This window comes from Gobio gobio, assembly GCF_949357685.1.
Source record: "Gobio gobio genome assembly, chromosome: 9".
NCBI classification, from domain to species: Eukaryota; Metazoa; Chordata; class Actinopteri; order Cypriniformes; family Gobionidae; genus Gobio; species Gobio gobio.
Window position 1 is genome coordinate 29,807,405 of NC_137115.1, and position 22,351 is coordinate 29,829,755.

Sequence of the window (22,351 nt, forward strand, 5' to 3'; positions counted from 1 at the left end):
TAAAGCTGTTCTTTCCTGGTATTATGTGCTTCCCATTGTGTTTGTCTTTGTGAAATCTCTATATATATATCCAGATATTATAGGAAATGCATCTCTATCCGTATATGAAATAGCATGCTGTATATGCATTTATCTAATACCACTCTTCACTATTCAGGTAAGGTAGTTCAGATATGTAGTAATGAATTTCAGTTTTATATTTGTATATTAACATAAGTTGGCCAAACAATTAGTAATGGAAGGTAAAGGACGACTTCTGTTTAATCTCTGTTTACACTAAATGTTTAAATATGGAGGGCATTCCTTTTTTGTATTTTTCTCCTTCAAATATTTGCCATTATCTTGAATTTGTGTTGATTTTTATAAACCTGTGCCAAGTTTGTCAAGCTTTTGTGAAAGGAAACATTTTTCCACTTTATATAGTGTTTTATCAGCTGTTTTCATGTGTTTACCAGAATCCAGGATTTGTTTATGTTGAACATGGTCTTCGAAGTAAAAGTATTAGACAGACATGTGAAAATGTCCCTGTTTAATGAACAACCAATGTATAATGCATATAAATAGAGCCATACAGCTGTTCCATATTATTTTAAACATTAAATATAAATATTGTTTACTATATGATATGTTATCCACCACTTGAGAGGTTATCTATACAGTGTAAAGACCAATTATAACCACCAGGTGTCAGTATGTCATCAGAAAGGGAGGAGCACATCACTCAGGTTGTGGGGTTTTGCCTTTTTTCTTGTTTTAATTAATCGTCTTTCAAATGGTATTTGCAAACATGCAAAACTAATGTACATGTTTTTTTTATATATATATATATATTTATTATACATTATATTAATATTCAGATTTGGTCATTTTCTACCTCTTCACACTAATAATAGTCATAAACAAAAAAAACATCATCATAAAGCCAAATTCAAAAATTATCCTCTGCTTTTTCCCCGTTTGATACAGAATGCCAAGACACTGTTTACAGCTGTGCCATTTTACAATCACTATGAATTATTTTCATTTGATGTCTTGCTTTAAATTTTACAATTTCTTTCCGTGCAGTGCCTGTTGTCTGTTGTTTACAGATTAATAGATGTGCCTTTTCAGAACGGGTGAAATAGCCAAAGAACTCTTGATCATATTCTGTGATGTATTTTTAATCTTATTTTTTTGTATATTTTGATTGTGTTTTTCTCACCATTTCACACAATGAAATAAAGTTTATGAATGCTCAGTTATTTGCCTATAGTTTTCTTTCCTGCACAAGTTTTGAATGGGGTGGGGTCCCCATGATCATGAATTGTCAAATCGATTAATCACGATTAATTGCATCTAACATGAAAAAAGTGTTTATATAATAAGCGTATTTGTGACCCTGGACCACAAAACCAGTCACCAGTTGTTGTTTTTTAGGGTTTTTTTTATAGATAAGTTTTACATTGATGTATGGTTTGTTAGGATAGGACAGTATTTGGCTGAAATACAACCATTTGAAAATTTGGAATCTGTGCAAAAAAATCGAAATATTGAGAAAATAACCTTTTAAAGTTGTCCAAACGAAGTCCTTAGCAAGTCATATTACTACTACTCATACATTTTTTATATATTTATGGTAGGAAATTTACAAAATATCTTCATGGAACATGATCTTTACTTAATATTCTAATGATTTTTTTTGGCATAAAAAAAAGGATATTTGACCCAAACAATGTATTGTTGGCTATTTCCACAAATATACCCGTGCGACTTATGACTGGTTTTGTCGTCCAGGGTCCCGTGTGTGTGTGTGTGTGTGTGTGTGTGTGTGTGTGTGTGTGTGTGTGTGTGTGTGTGTGTGTGTGTGTGTGTGTGTGTGTGTGTGTGTGTGTGTGTGTGTGTGTGTGTGTGTGTGTGTGTGTGTGTGTGTGTGTGTGTGTGTGTGTGTGCGCTGGTGCCAAGGTTCAGGCCAGCGGGAAGTGGAAGGCAGACTGCGTCAACAACACCATCGCCAACCTGAAGCACCAAGAGTTCGTTGGAAAAACCCAGCAGGGAAGAAAGGGTCTTGGCTGGGGTGAGCCACGCTAATTCTGGTCAAAAGCATCTATAAATGAGCGGGAAAAAGTTAGTGGTTACAGAAGTAAGGGGAAGAGGAAAGACTTCTTGTGAAATCTGTTGGCCAAGGTCAAAAGGCCAGTGGACAAAGTGGGCCGACATCCTGCCAAGGTCAGTCAGTTGGAGCGACCTTTAGAGAATTCCCCAAGACAGGTTAAGTTTCATTATTAGAGCCACTTACGACACACTTCCTAGCCCGGTTAACCTGGCACAGTGGTTTGGGGCTGAAGAAATCTGCAGCTTGTGCAAAGCAGCTCAGGGAACCCTCCATCACATTCTGTGTGGGTGCAAAACTGCTTTGGCAGCCATGACCAGGTGCTAAAGAAGTTGGCAGAATGCACAAAAAGAGCAAGGGCGGTGGCAAACAAGAAGCCCCAGAGCCTTAAGAGTTAGAGTTAGGCGACTGCAGTTCCTCACTTTTATCTCGCAAACCACATTTAGACCGGACCTTGTGTTGTGGTCCGAGACGAGCAAGCAGGTGGTGCTATCGGAACTGACAGTGCCCTGGGAGGAAGCAGTACAGGAGGCATACGGGCAGAAAAAGTCACGACCTGGTATTGGAATGCTATGTGACCAGCCGTTTCCGGAGGGACATTGGCTTCAGCTCTAGCTCTGGCGCGGTCAGGAAGGCCTTAAAAGATCTGGCTGAAGAGGCGGAGAAAGGAATCTTTTGGCTATATGGGATGCACTATGGGAAGAAGGCAAGCCGGTGGAGGCAGTGTGATGCTTTGGGCAATGTTCTGCTGGGAAACCTTGGCTCCTGCCATCCTTGTGGATGTTACTTTGACACGTACCACCTACCTAAGCATTGTTGCAGACCATGTACACCCTTTCATGGAAACGGTATTCCCTGGTGGCTGTGGCCTCTTTCAGCAGGATAATGCGCCCTGCCACAAAGCAAAAATAGTTCAGGAATGGTTTGAGGAGCACAATGAGTTTGAGGTGTTGACTTGGCCTCCAAATTCCCCAGATCTCAATCGCAACCTTGCAATTGACAGGACCTGCTAAAAACATCTTGGTGCCAGCATACCACAGCACACCTTCAGGGGTCTAATGGAGTCCATACCTCAGCGGGTCAGGGCTGTTTTGGCAGCAAAAGGGGGGCCAACACAATATTAATGGTCATAATGTTATGGCTGATCTGTGTATACTGTATAGACAGACAGATAGTTGGGAATAATTAAGATATTTTGAATGATTTTGAATGATTTCTGAAGGATCGTGTGACACTGAAGACTGGAGAAATTATGCTGAACAATGATCACAGGAATAAATTACAATTATTTGAAATTGTAATTACAGTATTTTTGACTACATAAATGTTGCGTTGGTGAACTTAAGATACTTTTTCTTTCAAAACATAAGTAAACATCAAAAATATTTACTTGTAACTCCTTGTTTAATATGGCAGACTTGCACAAAAATGGTTGCACATCTCTGGAAATGTACCACAATAGACGTCTGTTATCAGAGGCATTGTGGAGAATCAACTAGTCATCTCCGGGTTTCATTGCAGTAAATTCACATCTCAAATCAAATGGCCCGGAAAGCAGTGACCTTTTCATCATTAATGCAGTCACTTGTAAAATACTGAATGTTCATTTGCATCGAGAGTTTGATTGTGGGACGTGTTTTTATTTAGTGTATCTCTTGCATGTCTAGAGAATGTTTCCTATGTAAGATTGTGTGTCTCTCTGCTCCCTCCTGTCACTCATTACGTCGGTGTCTGTCCTGACTCCTCCCTCCCGTGAAGGATCAGTGACCGTGAATGAGAGGAGAGTGTGTCGCTAACCCCATAGTTCTTATACACAAGTAGAGGCAGGTGTTACACTCAGAAGGCGACACAGGCCTGTGCTCCTCATCCAGAGTCATTCTTCATCTGCATCTGACGCACCTGTGTGGATGTCTGGAAACCCACTGAAGAGAGTCTTTCCTGCGTTGTGGTGAGTGACCAGTGTTTGTCCTTCATGTAGGTTTTAATCTTACTACTGAAAAGCATTTTCTACCGTTTAATTTAACTTTGTTTGTTTATTCATTCATTAAATATATTCCCATGTCCATTGTAGGCTACTTTTTTGTTAGAGTTGCTATACCTGCTTATGGATGTATATCAGTAAATCTGTCAATAGCATGATGTAATTATGGAGTAATTAGATGTAATAATGTCCATCTTTTTTTTTTTTACTTTACAAAAAACTGCATTATTCACAAAGCATTCTGTAACTCACTATCACGGCCTTTACAAACAGTTTAATACCAGATGTGGGTCTTAGATTCATAGAGATGACTGTACGCAGTGAAACTGGAGAACTTTGTCTGATGTGCTAAATTAAAGTGTCTTCTCAAGGGCGAGACACAGATTTCATTGAGGTTTGCATGTTTTTCTTGCTTTTCAGCATTTTGTTTGTCCTCTGGCTTGTCAGAATTTGCTCTCCTGTTGAGTTTTTTTGCCAAAAAATAACAGCAACAACATCTAATTAATAATGCACTGATATTTGAAGCCAGCACAATATATAGAACCTATCATAAGAAATCCATTATTTGCAGTGTAAATACAGTGTATATGTTGATCTACCTGTTTGTGAAACTTCAAACTTGCTACATTAGCAGTAAAAGATAAATCTAAAGATCAGCTGTGAATTTAAAATAGTCCTTTATAGGTAGTTTGGGCATTAAGAATTTATTTGGCCGCTTTAATCTGTCCTGTCATGGGTCAGAACGGGAATCAGATTGGCACCCTGTGGATTTTGGACTAAGAAGTTCTTAATTTGGCCTGATCCAAATAATGTTTTAAACGTATCCTAATCTTGAAGCAAGAAGGCCTCCATCTCAATAGGGGGCATCATGAGTGAGTTTTAATGTTAATGACATTTTTTCAGGGAGTTTTTCACATGTTTGCTCTTTTAGCTTTTTATTTATATATTCATCAGCACTTAAATGCAGACAGGTTTTATGTCTGAAGGTCACAGTTTGAAATTATTAATTTATTATTAAATTGCATTTGTGTTGATAAATAGGTTTAGGCTGCATCATTGTAGTGGTTTTATTGGATGTACAACACAACGCTGATGTAATCAGAGAGTAACCTTTAAGGAAGTTCAGTCACCTAGAAAAGTAATAGACACCCCTGCATTTTTTTCTACTTCAAGTTTAAAATGATTTTATTTATAAAATTAAAGGCACAATATGTAAGATTTTTGGAGTAAAATATCCAAAACCACTAGAGCAATGTTATATATTTTGTTGACTTGTGCCCTCACATTATCCCAAATGTTTCCAGAGAAATAAGCAATTTTAACCAGGACACGGACCGTGTCCGTGTGTCGCCTATCAATGACATCATACCCGCGTTACCCATGATTTCCTCGAAACCATGGAAATACCAAATACATTTTAATATATTATGTGTTTTATTAGACAGGTGAGCAACTGTTTGGATACATTAATTGACAGAAAACTAATCATTGTCATATAGCTCAACACAGTTGACTTACTGTTTAAATCTCGTTTTCATGATTTACTGCAAGTACCATGTTTTACCATGCCTAATATCGATCTATCTTACTGCAGTGTGCAACAAGTGTCTCATACTAGCCGCCAAGAGAATGCACATAGTAGCATTATAACATTAAATGTAAAATTGTTTGTTTGTTTATTTATTATTTAATTTATTAGAATTTAAATGGTAATTGATAAATATGATCATCGTTCAGTTCTATGGTACATATCAAAGTAGCATGATATTTGATACCATGGTATCACCACAGTGCTTTTGTGAGGGAAATAAAAAGAAATGTGTGGTGGCTCTTCAACACACAGACCCTGTCCCGTATTTATTATTCTGTTTAACCCCTGTCTCGGCTCTTCCCCCTATCCCGTGCATCCAGAGTGTGCAGTCTTTATTCCCAGACGTCAGCTGGTTTAATTAGACTATAAAATATTTATGTCCATGTGGATGCTGCTCTATTCAGCACATTTATCCCAGTCGCCCTGCATGTCCGGCCCAGAATAACCAGTTAGACTTACAGGAACTACACCAGGGTCTGGACCAGGGTTAACTAAAACATTTTAGTTACTATAGATGGATGGATGGATGGATGGATGGATGGATGGATGGATGGATGGATGGATGGATGGATGGATGGATGGATGGATGAATGGATGTTTAGATAGATAGATAGATAGATAGATAGATAGATAGATAGATAGATAGATAGATAGATAGATAGATAGATAGATAGATAGATGGATAGATGGATAGATAGATAGATGGATGTTTAGATAGATAGATAGATAGATAGATAGATAGATAGATAGATAGATAGATAGATAGATGGATGGATGGATGGATGGATGGATGGATGGATGGATGGATGGATGGATGGATGGATGGATGGATGGATGGATGGATGGATGGATGGATAGATAGATAGATAGATAGATAGATAGATAGATAGATAGATAGATAGATAGATAGATAGATAGATAGATAGATAGATAGATAGATAGATAGATAGATAGATAGATAGATAGATAGATAGATAGATAGATGGATGTTTAGATAGATAGATAGATGGATGTTTAGATAGATAGATAGATGGATGTTTAGATAGATAGATAGATGGATGTTTAGATAGATAGATAGATAGATAGATAGATAGATAGATAGATAGATAGATAGATAGATAGATAGATAGATAGATAGATAGATAGATAGATAGATAGATAGATAGATAGATAGATAGATCTGTCTTCATAAAGATGGCTTAAAGAGATCATGTTTATATGAGGTCATAGGTCAGCTGTTGTCAAAGGGAAGTTAAATAGAGGAAATGTGAAGCAGGTCATCCACGGTTAAATAATTTAGCGTGAGAATGTTTACTGCTGCTATTGTTCTGTTTGTTTTCCTTTTTTTCCTTTTTGATGCACTTTAATTTACTGCTCTTGCTTTTGATATGGTTATTGTTTGTTTCTGTTCACCAGGTTCTTAAGAGCTCAATGTCAGCAGTGGCGTTGTGTGTTTGTGTGTATGCGTGTATGCTTGTATTTCAGTGTCGTGTGTCCCGTTGAATAACATCATTAAATCAGCATGACTGCTGTGCAGTAAATGACGAAACACAAACCAAGTACAGAGTGACTTTAAGTCTTTAAGTCCGTACACATCATTATTATTTTATTTTAATTAATGTGCCTCGTAATCTCGAAATCTCGAAATGGAACTTCCCCTCCCATCTCTTTTCTGATGGCGTGTTTACTGGCACGAGGGCGGGACAACCTGTCCCTCACATGAGATCCACCAATAGCAAATCACAACCATCCAATCAGTTCCCCACAAAATCAAGCCCCGCCTTTTTCTCATTCAAGAAACTGTTTCACTCCTATACTTATAGGGAAGAAGCAATGTCCATTTCATGCCGATTTTAATATATTTAACTGTGTATGTTTATCTGACTTTTCAATGCTTTAATTTAATACACTTTAAACTTTACAGTATATTAAATTTCAGTTGAATGTGCAAGACAAAATTATATGAGTAATTGCCATGTTGCACTCCATCTAACATTTTTTTTTTATTCTTATGAATAATATTCTATTATGTTTTATACATGCAGCTTATGACCTCATATTAAATGAAACACTATTTGCAATATTTGTATAATATTTTTTGTCATATTTGTATAGTAAAACAGCTAAAGATGATTAAAAATAGTGAGAAATGGAAAATAAATCATTGGTGGTTAGGGTTGAAAATATCGGTAACACTTTAGAATAATGGTCATTAGTTAACATTAGTTAATGTATTAACTAACATGAACTAAGCATGAGCAGTACATTTGTTGCTGTATTTGTTCATCTTTGTTAACGTTAGTTAATAAAAATACAGCTGTTCATGGTTTGTTCATGTTAGTTCACAGTTTATTAACTAACGTTAACAAGATTTTAATAAAGTATTAGTAAATGTTGAAATTTACATTAACAAAGATAAATAAATGCTTTATAAGTGCAGTTCATTATTAGTTCATGTTAACTAATGTAGTTAACTAATGAACCTTATTGTAAAGTGTTACCCGAATATCTATATTCTTTATTTCTTACTATCTTTCTTGTACAAATTGAGTAAACAAATAATATAGACAAATAAAATAAAGAAATAGTGTCAAATTAATTTTAACGATAGACAGACAGACAGACAGACAGACAGACAGACAGACAGACAGAAATGGATGGATGTTAAAAAACATAAAATAAAAGTCAAATAAAAAATTAGATAAAAAAAAGTCAAATAATTACTCTATTGAATGAACAAATAGTATAGACAAATAAAATAAAGCAATGGTGTAAAGTTAAATTGTAGAGTAAAATTTGAAATGAATCATCAAGTGCATAAGTTTCTCAGGTCAAGTGTCACACAGATCTGATTCGAATGCTCTGTGCTTTACTGTGTGTTTGTGTCGCCCAGAAGCATTTTGTTGGTATATGATACATGAGCGCCACGGCTATTTAAAAGAAAGTCTGCAGATTTAATGTTTTGATTGTTAACAGGGTATAATAAGCATAATGTATGAGTGTTTTGTGTAGCACTAATCTTCATGTGTGGCCCTTTTCAGGGTCTCGTGGGGCGACGTCTGATGTCCAGGAGGAAACACAGACACCACAGTCATGGTCATTCTACAGCAGGTACACAAATATTTAATGTCTTCATGAACACTGAATGTGTCATGATCCACACAGGGTCAAACTCTCTGGACCATGTGTCTATTTGGAATAATTTCTTTAATGTATGAGAAACTTTAGTGTTATATGAGTGAGTGTTATATGAGAAACAAGTGTTAGCTAGTGCCATGCTGGCTGTGAATGTGTTTTGTTCTTTGGTGCCTGTAGAGGTCAGTTGGGTACATCAGTGATTTGACATTGAGACACACATGTAAACACTCGGTCCAGGAATAAAGCTGCTTCAGTGGAGCGGAGATCCTAAATGCTGTTAACTAATTATCTCTAATCTGATCAGGGTCTCAGTACCACATACGCTACCTCTGCCCTCATTAATATGTCAATCTGCATTGTTCTGTCAGCGGGTTGTGAATTTAGCTTTCTGCTGTTTGTCCCGTTTACTTCTTTATTAGAGCTCCTCTGAGACTAACCTTAAAGGCCCCATGGCATGAAATTTTCATTTTATGAGGTATTTCAACATTAATTTGAGTTCCCCTAGCCTGAATATTGTCCCCAAGTGGATAGAAATGTTGATCGGTGTAAAACCGAGTTCTGGCTGTCTTTCTCTGCCTTTGAGAAAATGACAGGCCAGACGAGCCAATCCTGAAGTCTCCTGGTTTGACGTCAAAGCAGGAACGGTTTCCTCCCTTTCCTCCGCCCAGAGAATCTGGCACGCCCATGCAAACGCTCCAGAGATCATGGGTTGTGAACGAGTGAACGCTGGCAGTTTCTCAGTGTTTGGATGTACAAATGAAAACAGAAGTCTTTCTTCAGTTCCTTCTGATCTGTGATCAGTGATTTCTTATGTGTAGCTAATTATTTATTATTCGTGCACACGCTGCGGCTTCTCTCTCTCCCGACAGAAAGGTGTTTTCTATCTTGTGAGTCAGTGTTTTTGTACGTCCTCGTCGCGTCTATCTGTTCTTAAATGTGCATATAGTCTTTTCTGCTCAACACCAGCAGAGTCACGTCTTTAGAGATAAACCTCACACACGCCGAAGCTCGGCCTTCAACATCCCCGACCTAGCTAGCCAGCCTAGCCCCACAATAAACTGGATTACATTCGATTACTGCTGTTGTGTCTTTGTTTGCGCTGTGTAACGTTACTCAATGCGCGTCACTGACGCTAATCATATGATTGGAACATATCTAGAAATAATGCTATACTCAACACTTACTAACTCGTTCATCTCGCTGTAATGGTACATTGCTGTATATAATGATGAAGACGGACTCGGCGTAAATGGGACTCGTGTTTATTCAGAACTCTCAGATACAAACACAATAAACTCGCGCTGACAGACAGCGCTCTCATAACTCAGTAGTTACTATAAATAACTTTGTTAGCAATCGCTCCGTCTCCGTGATGTCCGGTTCGCGAACGAATCATTCTTTTGAATCGGTTCTTTTTAGTGAACCGAACCAGTTCACCAAATCGGACTGAATCGTTCTAAACGGATCGCGTCTCGAGTCAGCGCTGATCCATAATTTACTAAAGTTACTAACTTTCTGACATGAGTGACAGCCCCTCCGACTAGAAATAAACTAATAACCTGGAGTATATTCTAGTAACTACAACAGTTCACACTGAACTGAGACATGCTGAGAGAACTGATGAGAAGTGAACTCAGGTCCATCCGTCTCTCTGGCAGCAGCTTGTGCGTCGTAGACCTCGTTAAACCACGCCCCCTCCGCTCATTTAAAATGCAAAGATGTCAGCCAATCACAACAGTGGGCGTTTTTACTGAAGTCTCACAGCAGACACGCCTCTTGAAGCAGGGCATTCAGCCACAGGGCAAACAGCAGTATAGAAAAAATGCCTTTTATTTCTAAATTATGACATTTTATGATGTAAAAATCATACTAACAATATAAGTACACCTCAGGAAACATTATAAAATAATAGAAAAATGCCATGCCATGGGACCTTTAAAGGGTTAGTTCACCCAAAAAATTAAAATTCTGTCATTATTTACTCACCCTCATGTCGTTCCAAACCTGTAAGATTTTCGTTCATATTCGGAACACAAATGAAGATCTTTTTGATGAAATCTGAGAGATTTCTGTCCCACCGTTGACAGCTACGCAATTACCACTTTGATGCATCAAAAAGTTCATAAAACTAATCCATATGAAGTGAGTGGTTTAGTCCAAATTTTCTGAAGAGACTCGATCGCTTTATATGATGAACAGATTTAATTTAGGTTATTCACATATAAACGTTCATCAACTCGCACATCAGTTGTGGTGAATGGAAGGTTCATTCTCGTGTTGCGCAGCATGTTTGAGCTTCCTCAAGAGCCAATGAGGTTCATTCTCATGTTATTCAGCATCTTTGAGCGTCCTCAAGAGCCAATGAGGTTCATTCTTGCGTTACACAGAACGTTTGAGCTTCCACAAGAACCAATGAGGTTTATTCTTTCATTACACAGAATGTTTGAGCTTCCACAGGAACCAATGAGGTTCATTCTTGTGTTACGCAGCTCGTTTGAGCTTCCACAAGAACCAATAAGGTTTGTTTTTGTGTTACGCAGCAGGATTGAGCTTCTACAAGAACCAATGAGGTTCATTCTTGTGTTACGCAGCACGTTTGTGCTTCCACAAGAACCAATGAGGTTCATTCTTGTGTTACGCAGCTCGTTTGAGCTTCCACAAGAACCAATAAGGTTTGTTTTTGTGTTACGCAGCAGGATTGAGCTTCTACAAGAACCAATGAGGTTCATTCTTGTGTTACGCAGCACGTTTGTGCTTCCACAAGAACCAATGAGGTTCATTCTTGTGTTACGCAGCTCGTTTGAGCTTCCGCAAGAACCAATAAGGTTTGTTTTTGTGTTACGCAGCAGGATTGAGCTTCTACAAGAACCAATGAGGTTCATTCTTGTGTTACGCAGCTCGTTTGAGCTTCCACAAGAACCAATAAGGTTTGTTTTTGTGTTACGCAGCAGGATTGAGCTTCTACAAGAACCAATGAGGTTCATTCTTGTGTTACGCAGCACGTTTGTGCTTCCACAAGAACCAATGAGGTTCATTCTTGTGTTACGCAGCTCGTTTGAGCTTCCGCAAGAACCAATAAGGTTTGTTTTTGTGTTACGCAGCAGGATTGAGCTTCTACAAGAACCAATGAGGTTCATTCTTGTGTTACGCAGCATGTTTGAGCTTCCACAAGAGCCAATGAGGTTCGTTCTTGTGTTAAGCAGCACGTTTGAGCTTCCGCAAGAACCAATAAGGTTCGTTTTTTGTGTTACGCAGCAGGATTGAGCTTCTACAAGAACCGATGAGGTTCATTCTCGTGTTACGCAGCACGTTTGAGCTTTCGCAAGAACTAATGAGGTTCATTCTCGTGTGTTATGGAGCACGTTTGAGCTTTCGCAAGAACCAATGAGGTTTGTTCTGGTTGAGCTTCTGTTTATGTTCGCTGATCAATGTTTAAATGCGAATAAAAGCCTAAACTAAATATTTTCAGCATATAAAGCGATCAAGTCTCTTTTTGGGTGAACTATCCCATTTGGGTTTTTTTTTTAAATTGCTGGGTTAAAACAACCCAATCGATGGGTTAAAACAACCCAATTTCTGGGTTAGTCCATTTTCAACCCAACTTGGGTTATTTTTAACACAGCATTTTTTTAGAGTGTTTCTTCATTATACAGTGACTCTTCTCTTATTATGTTAGTATTGTTTTATTACAGCTTACAAAAATGTTGATGGATGTTTTTTTTCAAATTGAATATAAAATTGACTAATACAGTTTTTAAATATGTACATACAAAAGCACTGCTAAAACAAACATTTTCGTAACTGGAGTTTTTGACTGAAAAAGACGCTATATACAGTTACAGTACTTTGACATCTACAAATCTATGTCCAGCATAGGCAATGTACTTGCAAACACGACTGAAATAACAAGGGTTAATTTTACAGGGTTTTTGTTGGTTATTTTGTAAACTTGCTGGTCTATTGGCTCTACGTCTGTAGGATCTGTCAGTGCAGTGCAAACCTCATGAAGAACTCCTCTCATCTGCCTTTCTGTGTCACTAATCGCTGCTGACAGGACCTCATTTTTAGGACAAGGATGTGGTCATTCATGGGCTGATGAGGGTATATGAGGGAACCATCTCGCCTCTGACTGTCACAGTGGAACGAACTCTTGTGGTGATTTATGTAATTTGAAAGAACACTGAAACGAGAGGTTAGCGGTCAGCAGATGCCATAACAGGACAGTGTGTTTGGAATGGGTTTACAATGGAGATGAAGGGGGCCAAAGCACAGGGAAGGGATTTGCAAACACGCAGACTGAGCTACAAGTATCCTACATTAGTACAGGTAAGGCTGGGGATTAAAGGCATACATGGTTTAGTTGAAAATAGGACTTTTAATATGAGTAAACAAGAGATGCCACATATGTTTCATTTCATAATAGTGGGATTGCCTGTGAGTGAGAAATCATAAAAGGTGAATCTCATGAGAGCATTTCCAGAGGATATACCCCAAAATAAGAGGGAAATTATATTTTGCAGTATGAAAATGAAGACTTTTTGTATCATAATTTAAACTTTGTGAAAAATACATTTAAATGGAAAGTCCTTTATTCATCAGTAGTATTTAGTGTACTGCCATTATATTGTTTATTTAAATAAAATTATGGGTAACACTTTATTTTACAGTGTCCGTTACACATTTTACATGTAGTTACTATAGTAATAACAGTCAATTATGCATAGTTACATGCAACTAACCCTAAACCAAACCTTAACCCTAAACCTAATTATATATAAGTACATGTATAGTTACTATTACTTAGTACGTAATTGTATAACTACACAGTAACAAGAACACCTTAAAATAAAGTGTAAGCAAATCATGTAATTTAAACAGTGTAATGTAATGAGCATTACCATTGAAAGTAATGAGGGAAAAATGTTGGTGAAAAATGTGCGTATTCACCATTAAAATAATGTAAAAATGCACAAATATTCATGGTTAATTTATAGGCTTTACTTTTTATGCAAAATATAATTAATAATTTTTTGCTTATATTTTTCTTTTGATTTTGGGCTGAAATATGACCTTGGGTATGTTCTTGACAGTCTTTATTCACCCTACATTTCAAGGAGCAACTCCTTGTTTTTTTCCATACACTGTATTTTTATCTATATAGTATTATGGTATTTAATATTCTGAATATTTTTTTACAGCTTTTATTTTATATTTTAATTTACATTTAAATTTTTGTTTAATTTTGAGTAATTTTGTTATGTGCTTTTATCATGTTTATTAATATTTTTCTTTAGTTTAAAAAAATCTATCTATCTTTAATTTATTTTTATTTCAATTTTAGTAACTTTAGTACTTTAACCTATTTTATTTCATAAAATATATTAAATCTTTCTAAGTTTAAGTTTTTCATTTAATATTTATGTTTTATTTTATTTCTGCTTTATTTCAATTAATAAAAAACATTTTTAATACTTTTAGTTTTAGTTTCTGATTTTACCATCTTTTTGTATGGATCTTAATTAATTAGCATTGATTAATGAATGCATTTCAGTCTGATGTACATATTCCAGCCCATTAAGTGCCCAACCAATGACATCACTCAAAGAGAATTACAAGTGGGCGGGGCCAACATAACAGACACTCCCTCTGAGTGAGTGCAGTGCAGTCATGCATGCAGAGCCAAGAGACCAGCATGCACATATTTATGCTTTCTATAAATATTTGCTTGCTACATCTACACCGGTTTACAGGTGCAGCTTATGAGGAGAGTGTTTTATGGTTTAAGTAGGTTTGAATGCAAAATGGTTTAATTGCTTTGGCATGGCATATGAATTTTATGCTGCAATGTCACCGTTTGGCAATAACTGTGCACTGAGGTGGAAAATTTGGCAGCGTTTTAATGGTGGTTGCAGTGAAATACCAGCTGTCCTTTTGAACATAAATTATCTGTTTTGTTTGACCTTTTGCCTAATTTGTCATTTAAATGCTAATTAATACCAATCCAGACCAAGTTTTAAACTTCATGCCAAGACCAAGATGATTTACTGTCCTTGTGTGCCAAATGAAGCATCAGGATAAGGCTACTGCTCATATTCTGGGTCAGCGGGTTGAACAGTTCTTTGTTTTCTTTTCTTTTTCCTCAAAAGTTAACCAAACACTTAAAGTTTGGCATTGCCTGCATAGAAAATATGAAAATTTGACATTATAATGCTTGGGATATACTCAGCAAAATGTTTTGAACTCATCACAAGTTCAAAATACTTCCCTTTTTGCAAAGCATATGCATGCATGTAAAAATAGAACATATGACCAGTTGTTGCCAAGAGGGGGCGACCTTACGTGTATATGAGCTCACATAAACTCGGTGGTCAACATTATAGGTAGCCTAGCCACATTAAGAAACTGATGCGGCCAGGCTTCTTTTTTATTGTTTGTGCTGCCGCTCACTAATGTATTTCAGATTAGGTTGCAGAGTGTTTTATGATACACATCCATGAATTTTATCCTGTTTCATTACACCTATAGTAACTGTAGTACCGCAGTATTGTTTGTCGGGATAATGCATCTCTAACTAACACAAACGTCATTCGCCTTGTTACTGAACGTCGTGCTGATCGTTTGCACTTGCTGAATAATTTACCTGCGCTGCTATCTCATACACCTGTACCTGTACGGCTATAAATGTTCACCATTATCTGTTTTCATCTCGTTTGAACTGGATCACCCAATAGTTCTACAGAAGAAACACTCATATCTATAGCAGGGGTATTTATTTAGAGGTCCATTCTCTAAATATTCTTCCAATGATCTGAACTGAACTTTGTTTCAGGAGTTGATATGCTGTGTGCAGTTGGCGGGCTCAATACATAATGTCATAAACAATATTCTAGTCGAAATAGTCACCAAAACTTGCTTTTTATATTAGAGAGTTACAGCTGATTAAAAAAAGACCTTTTGAGTAAAAGTCTGAAAATGTCTTGTTGCATTTGAGCACTTGGTGGATTGGACAAACAGAAATCATTGAGCCGATTCATTATTTTCGGTGAGTGTCATTCATGTGTGAATATGTACACTATTGTTCAAAGTCTGTGGTCTGTTTTTGAACATAAAATGTTTTTTTAATGCTCACGTTTACTTCAACAAAAATACAGTAAGATTAATATCAAAGTTTAAAAATAACTTTCTATTTAATAAAATGTAATGTAATTTATCCATGTGATGTAAAGCTGAAGGTTCAGCATCATTACTCCAGTCTTCAGTGTCACATGATCTTTGAGAAATCATTCTAATGTGTTGATTTGCTGCTCAAGAAACATTTCTTATTATTATCAATGTTGAAAACAAAGGCGGTGCTGTGTAAATGAACAAAAAGCTCCTTTTTATCATTATATTATGACAATTTAATAGAAATTATTTGCAGTCAAGATAGTAACCCATGTTGGTATGGTGACATTTGATCTATAGTATTATATAGCATTTGCTATGTGGGCTGTATTGTTTGTATGTACACAATTAAATGTATTATTTTTTTTAGTTTCTGTTTCTGCACTCACACTTGTGAATACGCAATGAAAACTTGAGCTTGACACATTTCTTTCCCAGAGTGCTTTTGTTTTATCGGCTCTGATAGTCTGTTAGGAGGTTTGATAATGAAAGACAGAGAGGAGGAGTGAGCTAACAATGCAGTTGTTGTCTTGGCATGAATTATTCAGCCGTGTATCGTTGCTAGGATTGTATCAGCGATGCTTGCTGGCAATGCTGCCTTCTCAGACGTGACAGCTGCAGCCAAACGGTGTTGGGTTCTCCCTCTACCTGTATTGATTTGCCTTTGGGGATATTTAGTTAATTAAAAAGCTCCATATTAACAGGGTATCCACCTCCACACCTAATGCAATGACCAACCCTATCTCACAGGAAAGACGGGGACAGACACCATATACACAAACAAGAATAGAAACAGCAGACAAAAACTAACTTAAAGAACAAGAAAGTGAATGGAGCAATAAATACAGAGAGGAACGGTCCACACTAGCAGCTTTGGGCCTCAGATTTGGTTTCCTTTGTGCAAATGATGACGTAGAGGAGCCCGAGAAGTTTGTGTGTTTCAGGACGCAGTGCAGACAATTTGGACTCCTGTTTTTGTCCCTACAGTTATTTTTGTCCTGTTGTCGGACCAGAAGGAAACGTTTTTTTTTTTTGTGATATCCTGGGTCTCTGGGCGGCGAGTTTTAATGCTCATACACCTGCTGAGGAAGTGAGGGTGTGGATGTGTGTGCAGTATATCAGACGTTCTCGGTCTGGAGTCTTGCCATTTGCATGGATTAGAGTTTGATCTCGTGAGGATGTACAAGCGTCGGGATTACGTCGAACTCTACGAGCAGGATCAGGCAAAGTGGGCCTTATTACGAAATGTCAACACTGTGTTCAAACACAGCACTCTATTACCGGTATGTGTGGAGCGTTGCCGTGCAAATTCTTCCCATTCATATGATATTAATGACTTGTTTTATTTGGAGAAATGTCTTGTTGGAATTATATTTTGGTGCATTTACATTTGCATTAATTTTTATCTAACACTAAGTAGTAAAGTATTCGTCTTGTTTGAATTGCTTAATTTGCTTTGGATAAAAGCACCTGCTGAATGCATACATGTACATGTTGTTGAGGAGAGGTGTGCTGGTACTTTACTAAGTGATCAGACTTTTAGTTTGCAGCACTTTTTGAGTTACATCATGCGGTGATGATGTCACAGCATCTCAGTATTCGGTTTTTGAACAAAGTGATGTCTTCAGATTGTCATTTACAAATAATAAACTCTGTGATGCAGGGTTATTATTAGTTAGCTAAACCCATAAAATAAACTGAAATAAAAAATAATAAAAATTAATAAAAAGCTCTTTAAACATTAATAAAACCTACTAAAAATGATATAAACACAACAAAATTACTAAAACATTACCGAAAATGTAAATGAAAATTTAAATAAAAAATTATAATTAAAACTATAATAGGATGTCCGTCAGATCTAAAATAATACTGCTCTGATGCTTGATGGTCTGAAATGTGTTTCAGGGCGACTATGTCTGGCTGGACCTGAAGACAGGCCGGGAATTTGAGGTCCCGATCGGAGCCGTGGTGAAGCTCTGTGATTCTGGTCAGATCCAAGTCTTGGATGATGAAGGAAATGTAAGTTATTGATTATAGCAATCACTGCTGATCTGTTGGGCTGAAAAGCTGCTCTTCGTCTGGCTGATCTACCATGATTTGTTTAATTTCATATAAAGACTAGACATGTGACTTTGGAACTAATAATTCTTCTTAAGTTCTTTGGTGTGTTTTCTTTTGCATTGAATCTATGAATCTGCATTCTTTTCAGGAACACTGGATCTCTCCCCAAAATGCCACGAACATCAAGCCGATGCACCCCACCTCAATCCACGGGGTGGAGGACATGATTCGTCTGGGGGATCTGAATGAGGCGGGAATCCTCCGGAACCTTCTCATCCGCTACAGAGAGCATCTCATCTATGTAAGTCCTGCTGTCCATTCGTAGTATTGAAGGTCTATGTTTTGTTACATAAGCATACGATTAATGAAAACTCCAGATGTGAAGGTGGATAGTAATGGAATGGAATGGAAAGTATGTTTTGAGGTTTCTATTGACGGTCTTAGATTAGTTAATAAATGTATTAATGTAAATGACCTGAATAAAAGTATTATTTTATTAATTATTTCTTTAATAAAATAAAATAAATTAAATTAAAAAAAGAAATAATAATTTTATGCAGGTCTTCTAATTCAATATAAGACTAGTTCAAAGCAATATGTGTGTGTGTGTGTGTGTGTGTGTGTGTGTGTGTGTGTGTGTGTGTGTGTGTGTGTGTGTGTGTGTGTGTGTGTGTGTGTGTGTGTGTGTGTGTGTGTGTATATACAGTATATATTAGTTAGTTACTCAAAACGATTATATTTATTATCAGTTATTCAAAACGATTTACATATATACTGTATATATTTACACTCACCTAAAGGATTATTAGGAACACCTTTTCAATTTCTCATTAATGCAAATATCTAATCAACCAATCACATGGCAGTTGCTTCAATGCATTTAGGGGTGTGGTCCTGGTCAAGACAATCTCCTGAACTCCAACCTGAATGTCAGAATGGGAAAGAAAGCTGATTTAAGCAATTTTGAGCGTGGCATGGTTGTTGGTGCCAGACGGGCCGGTCTGAGAATTTCACAATCTGCTCAGTTATTGGGATTTTCACGCACAACCATTTTTAGGGTTTACAAAGAATGGTGTGAAAAGGGAAAAACATCCAGTATGCGGCAGTCCTGTGGGCGAAAATGCCTTGTTGATGCTAGAGGTCAGAGGAGAATGGGCTGACTGATTCAAGCAAATAGAAGAGCAACTTTGACTGAAATAACCACTCGTTACAACCGAGGTATGCAGCAAAGCATTTGAGAAGCCACAACACGCACAACCGTGTTGAGGCGGATGGGCTACAACAGCAGAAGACCCCACCGCGTACCACTCATCTCCACTACAAATAGGAAATAGAGGCTACAATTTGCACAAGCTCACCAAAATTGGACAGTTGAAGACTGGAAAAATGTTGCCTGGTCTGATGAGTCTCGATTTCTGTTGAGACATTCAGATAGTAGAGTCAGAATTTGGCGTAAACAGAATGAGAACATGGATCCATCATGTCTTGTTACCACTGTGCAGGCTGGTGGTGGTGGTGTAATGGTGTGGGGGATGTTTTCTTGGCACACTTTAGGCCCCTTAGTGCCAATTGGGCATCGTTTAAATTACAAGGCCTACCTGAGCATTGTTTCTGACCATGTCCATCCCTTTATGACCACCATGAACCCATCCTCTGATGGCTACTTCCAGCAGGATAATGCACCATGTCACAAAGCTCAAATAATTTCAAATTGGTTTCTTGAACATGACAATGAGTTCACTGTACTAAAATGGCCGCCACAGTCACCAGATCTCAACCCAATAGAGCATCTTTGGGATGTGGTGGAACGGGAGCTTCGTGCCCTGGATGTGCATCCCACAAATCTCCATCAACTGCAAGATGCTATCCTATCAAAATGGGCCAACATTTCTAAAGAATGCTTTCAGAACCTTGTTGAATCAATGCCACGTGGAATTAAGGCAGTTCTGAAGGCAAAAGGGGGTCAAACACAGTATTAGTATGGTGTTCCTAATAATCCTTTAGGTGAGTGTGTATATATATATATATATATATATATATATATATATATATACTGATGGAACTCCCATTCGGAACTGACTGACACAATGGGATCTCGCCTAATCACCTTTGAATGGTAACAAAAAAGTTTTGTGCCGAGGAACCGAGACGGGGTCCCAGCCGTTCAGCGGTGGCACAGGGGTTAGGGCGGCTGGACGTAACATCTCAGTTTCCTCTTATCAGTCAGTCAAGTTTGATGTTACATCAGAACTGACTGACGCAATTGGATCCCTATGGAAAGCACCACAACCGCTGCCCCTTCCCAACTCACCATGTTAGTCGCCTAGACTTCTGTGCCTTATGGGACGGAAGGACAGAACTTTTCAAGGCGGATGTCGATAGCTGCTGCTCCTTTCTTATACCCTTATACAGCCACAACTAGTTGGATAACACTGGGTTAAGCACGCCTATTCCAGATGGAAAGGGACGCTACGGAGACCACATCCTGTCTGCAGGGAGGTAACGTGGAGTTACACATATGGACTGACCCTTGGGGCAGTGCTACATATGGAAGATCTCTGCTGTATATCCTGCCTTAACTGGGATGGAATTAATACCTATACAGACATGGACAGAGTGGAATCTGCCTAGGGAAAGACACAGGTTTACCAACAGAAAAAGGATGCTAGAGGAACTCCATCCAGGGTTCGCCAAGCAGGGAACTCACCTGGAGAGCATAAGGTGCTCGTATCCCCCTATGAGAGGGGAATGGTGCTGCCACTGAAACTACGAGCCAGCCACATATTTCCTGTTTGTACCCAACACACAGGAAGAAACCGGCTCCACTTGGAGATTGTAGAGTCTCGCGAATGTGTTATGTGTCGCAGAGCCTGGAGCTCTACAGATGTCTACCAGAGAGCCGGGAGAATGCAACACTCAGAGTGGAATGAGCTCTCACCCCAAGGGGGCATGGCTCGCCTTGGGATTGGTACGCCAAGATGATGGCATCCACTATCCAGTGGGCTAACCTCTGTTTGGAGACAGCCTTTCCTTTCTGCTGGCCTCCTAAGCAAACAAAGAGCTGTTCTAAGCTTCTGAAGCTCTGCATTCGGTCCACGAAAACATCCAGGGCGAGAACAGACACAGTAACGCAAGGCCTGGGTCTGCCTCCTCCGGGGGCAGCACTTGCAAGTTCACCACTTGGTTCCTGAATGGAGTGGTGGGAACTTTGGGCACATATCCGGGCCAGGGTTTCGTGAGTCAGCCGGTCCGAATTCTAGGCACGTTTCACTGATTGAAATACCAGCAGGTCCCACACCCTCTTAATGGATGTGAGCACAGTCAGGAGTGCTGTCTTAAGAGACAGACCCTTAATCTCAACTGATTGCAATGACTCAAAGGGTGCTCTCTGTAGGGATGTTAAAAAAACAGAGAGGTCCCAAGAGAGGGTGAGGCAGGGTTGAGAAGGATTCAGTCTCCTCGTGCTCCTCAAGAACCTGGTGACCAGGTTGTGCTTTCCCATGGACTTACCATCTATTGCATCGTGATGTGCAGCAGTAGCGGCAACATGTACTTTCAGGGTGGAGGGAGACAGCCTTCGCTCCAACCCAAAAGCACAGCGTAAAATCTGTCATTTACGAGGGTCTTCCTGATGGGAAGAACACCATTCAACCGACTCTATTTCAATGCATAAGCGTGCCTAGTAGAAGGGGCTCTAGCTTGAGTGATAGTGCCGGTTGTAGACCACTTAAGTCCTCTGTGTCCCATCCAGAGACCACTTGTGGAGGTTCTAGAGGTCTGGCCACGGGTCCCTGAGAAAGCAGGTCCTTCCTCAGGGGAATCTGCCAGGGAGGGGCAGTCGTGAGGAGCATCAGGTCAGAGAACACGTCGGTTGCATGATTGACTCCAGAGGAAAAGATGGTGGGCAAGCTGCGACATGCGACGTGACCATCCTTCCAGACCAGTACGTGCATTTCCTGCAGCAATGGTCGAAACCGAGGCAGGGCCAACAATTTTGCTTGCAACTCGAGGCAATTGATATGCCACTGCAGTCGAGGTCCTGTGCAGGAGCCTGAGGCTGTGTGCCCATTGCATACAGCACCCCAGCCAATTCTGAAGGCATCTGTTGTGACAACTACATGCCTGAACTCTTGTTCTAGGGGCACGCCGGCTAATAGAAAGGCAAGGTCTGATCAGGGGCTGAAAGTACGGTGACATTTCAGCACCGACTGGGTGCGCTCGTTTGTGAGACCCGCTGTCATGTTGTCCGCGTTCAACTCCATACCGAGAAACGAGATACCCTGCACAGTGGAGAGCTAGCTCTTTTTCCAGTTAACCCGAAGCC

The 22,351-nt window shown here is 38.7% G+C and overlaps 1 protein-coding gene across 2 annotated transcripts in view; it reads left to right on the forward strand.

Moving 5' to 3' along the window:
• Positions 1–8,754: 8,754 nt before the first annotated feature.
• myo7aa (myosin VIIAa) overlaps positions 8,755–22,351 on the forward strand; it is a gene marked incomplete at its 5' end in the record, with an annotated part of 52,028 nt that continues 38,431 nt past the window's right edge. Inside the window, 3 exons of one of the 2 annotated variants that reach the window (XM_079824976.1) lie at positions 8,755–8,772; positions 17,872–17,985; positions 18,176–18,328. In XM_079824976.1, the coding sequence (XP_079681102.1) occupies positions 8,755–8,772; positions 17,872–17,985; positions 18,176–18,328 (285 nt within the window). Of the gene's footprint in view, positions 8,773–17,141; positions 17,247–17,871; positions 17,986–18,175; positions 18,329–22,351 lie in introns of those variants that run through there. The other variant, XM_079824975.1, reaches the window with a different exon arrangement.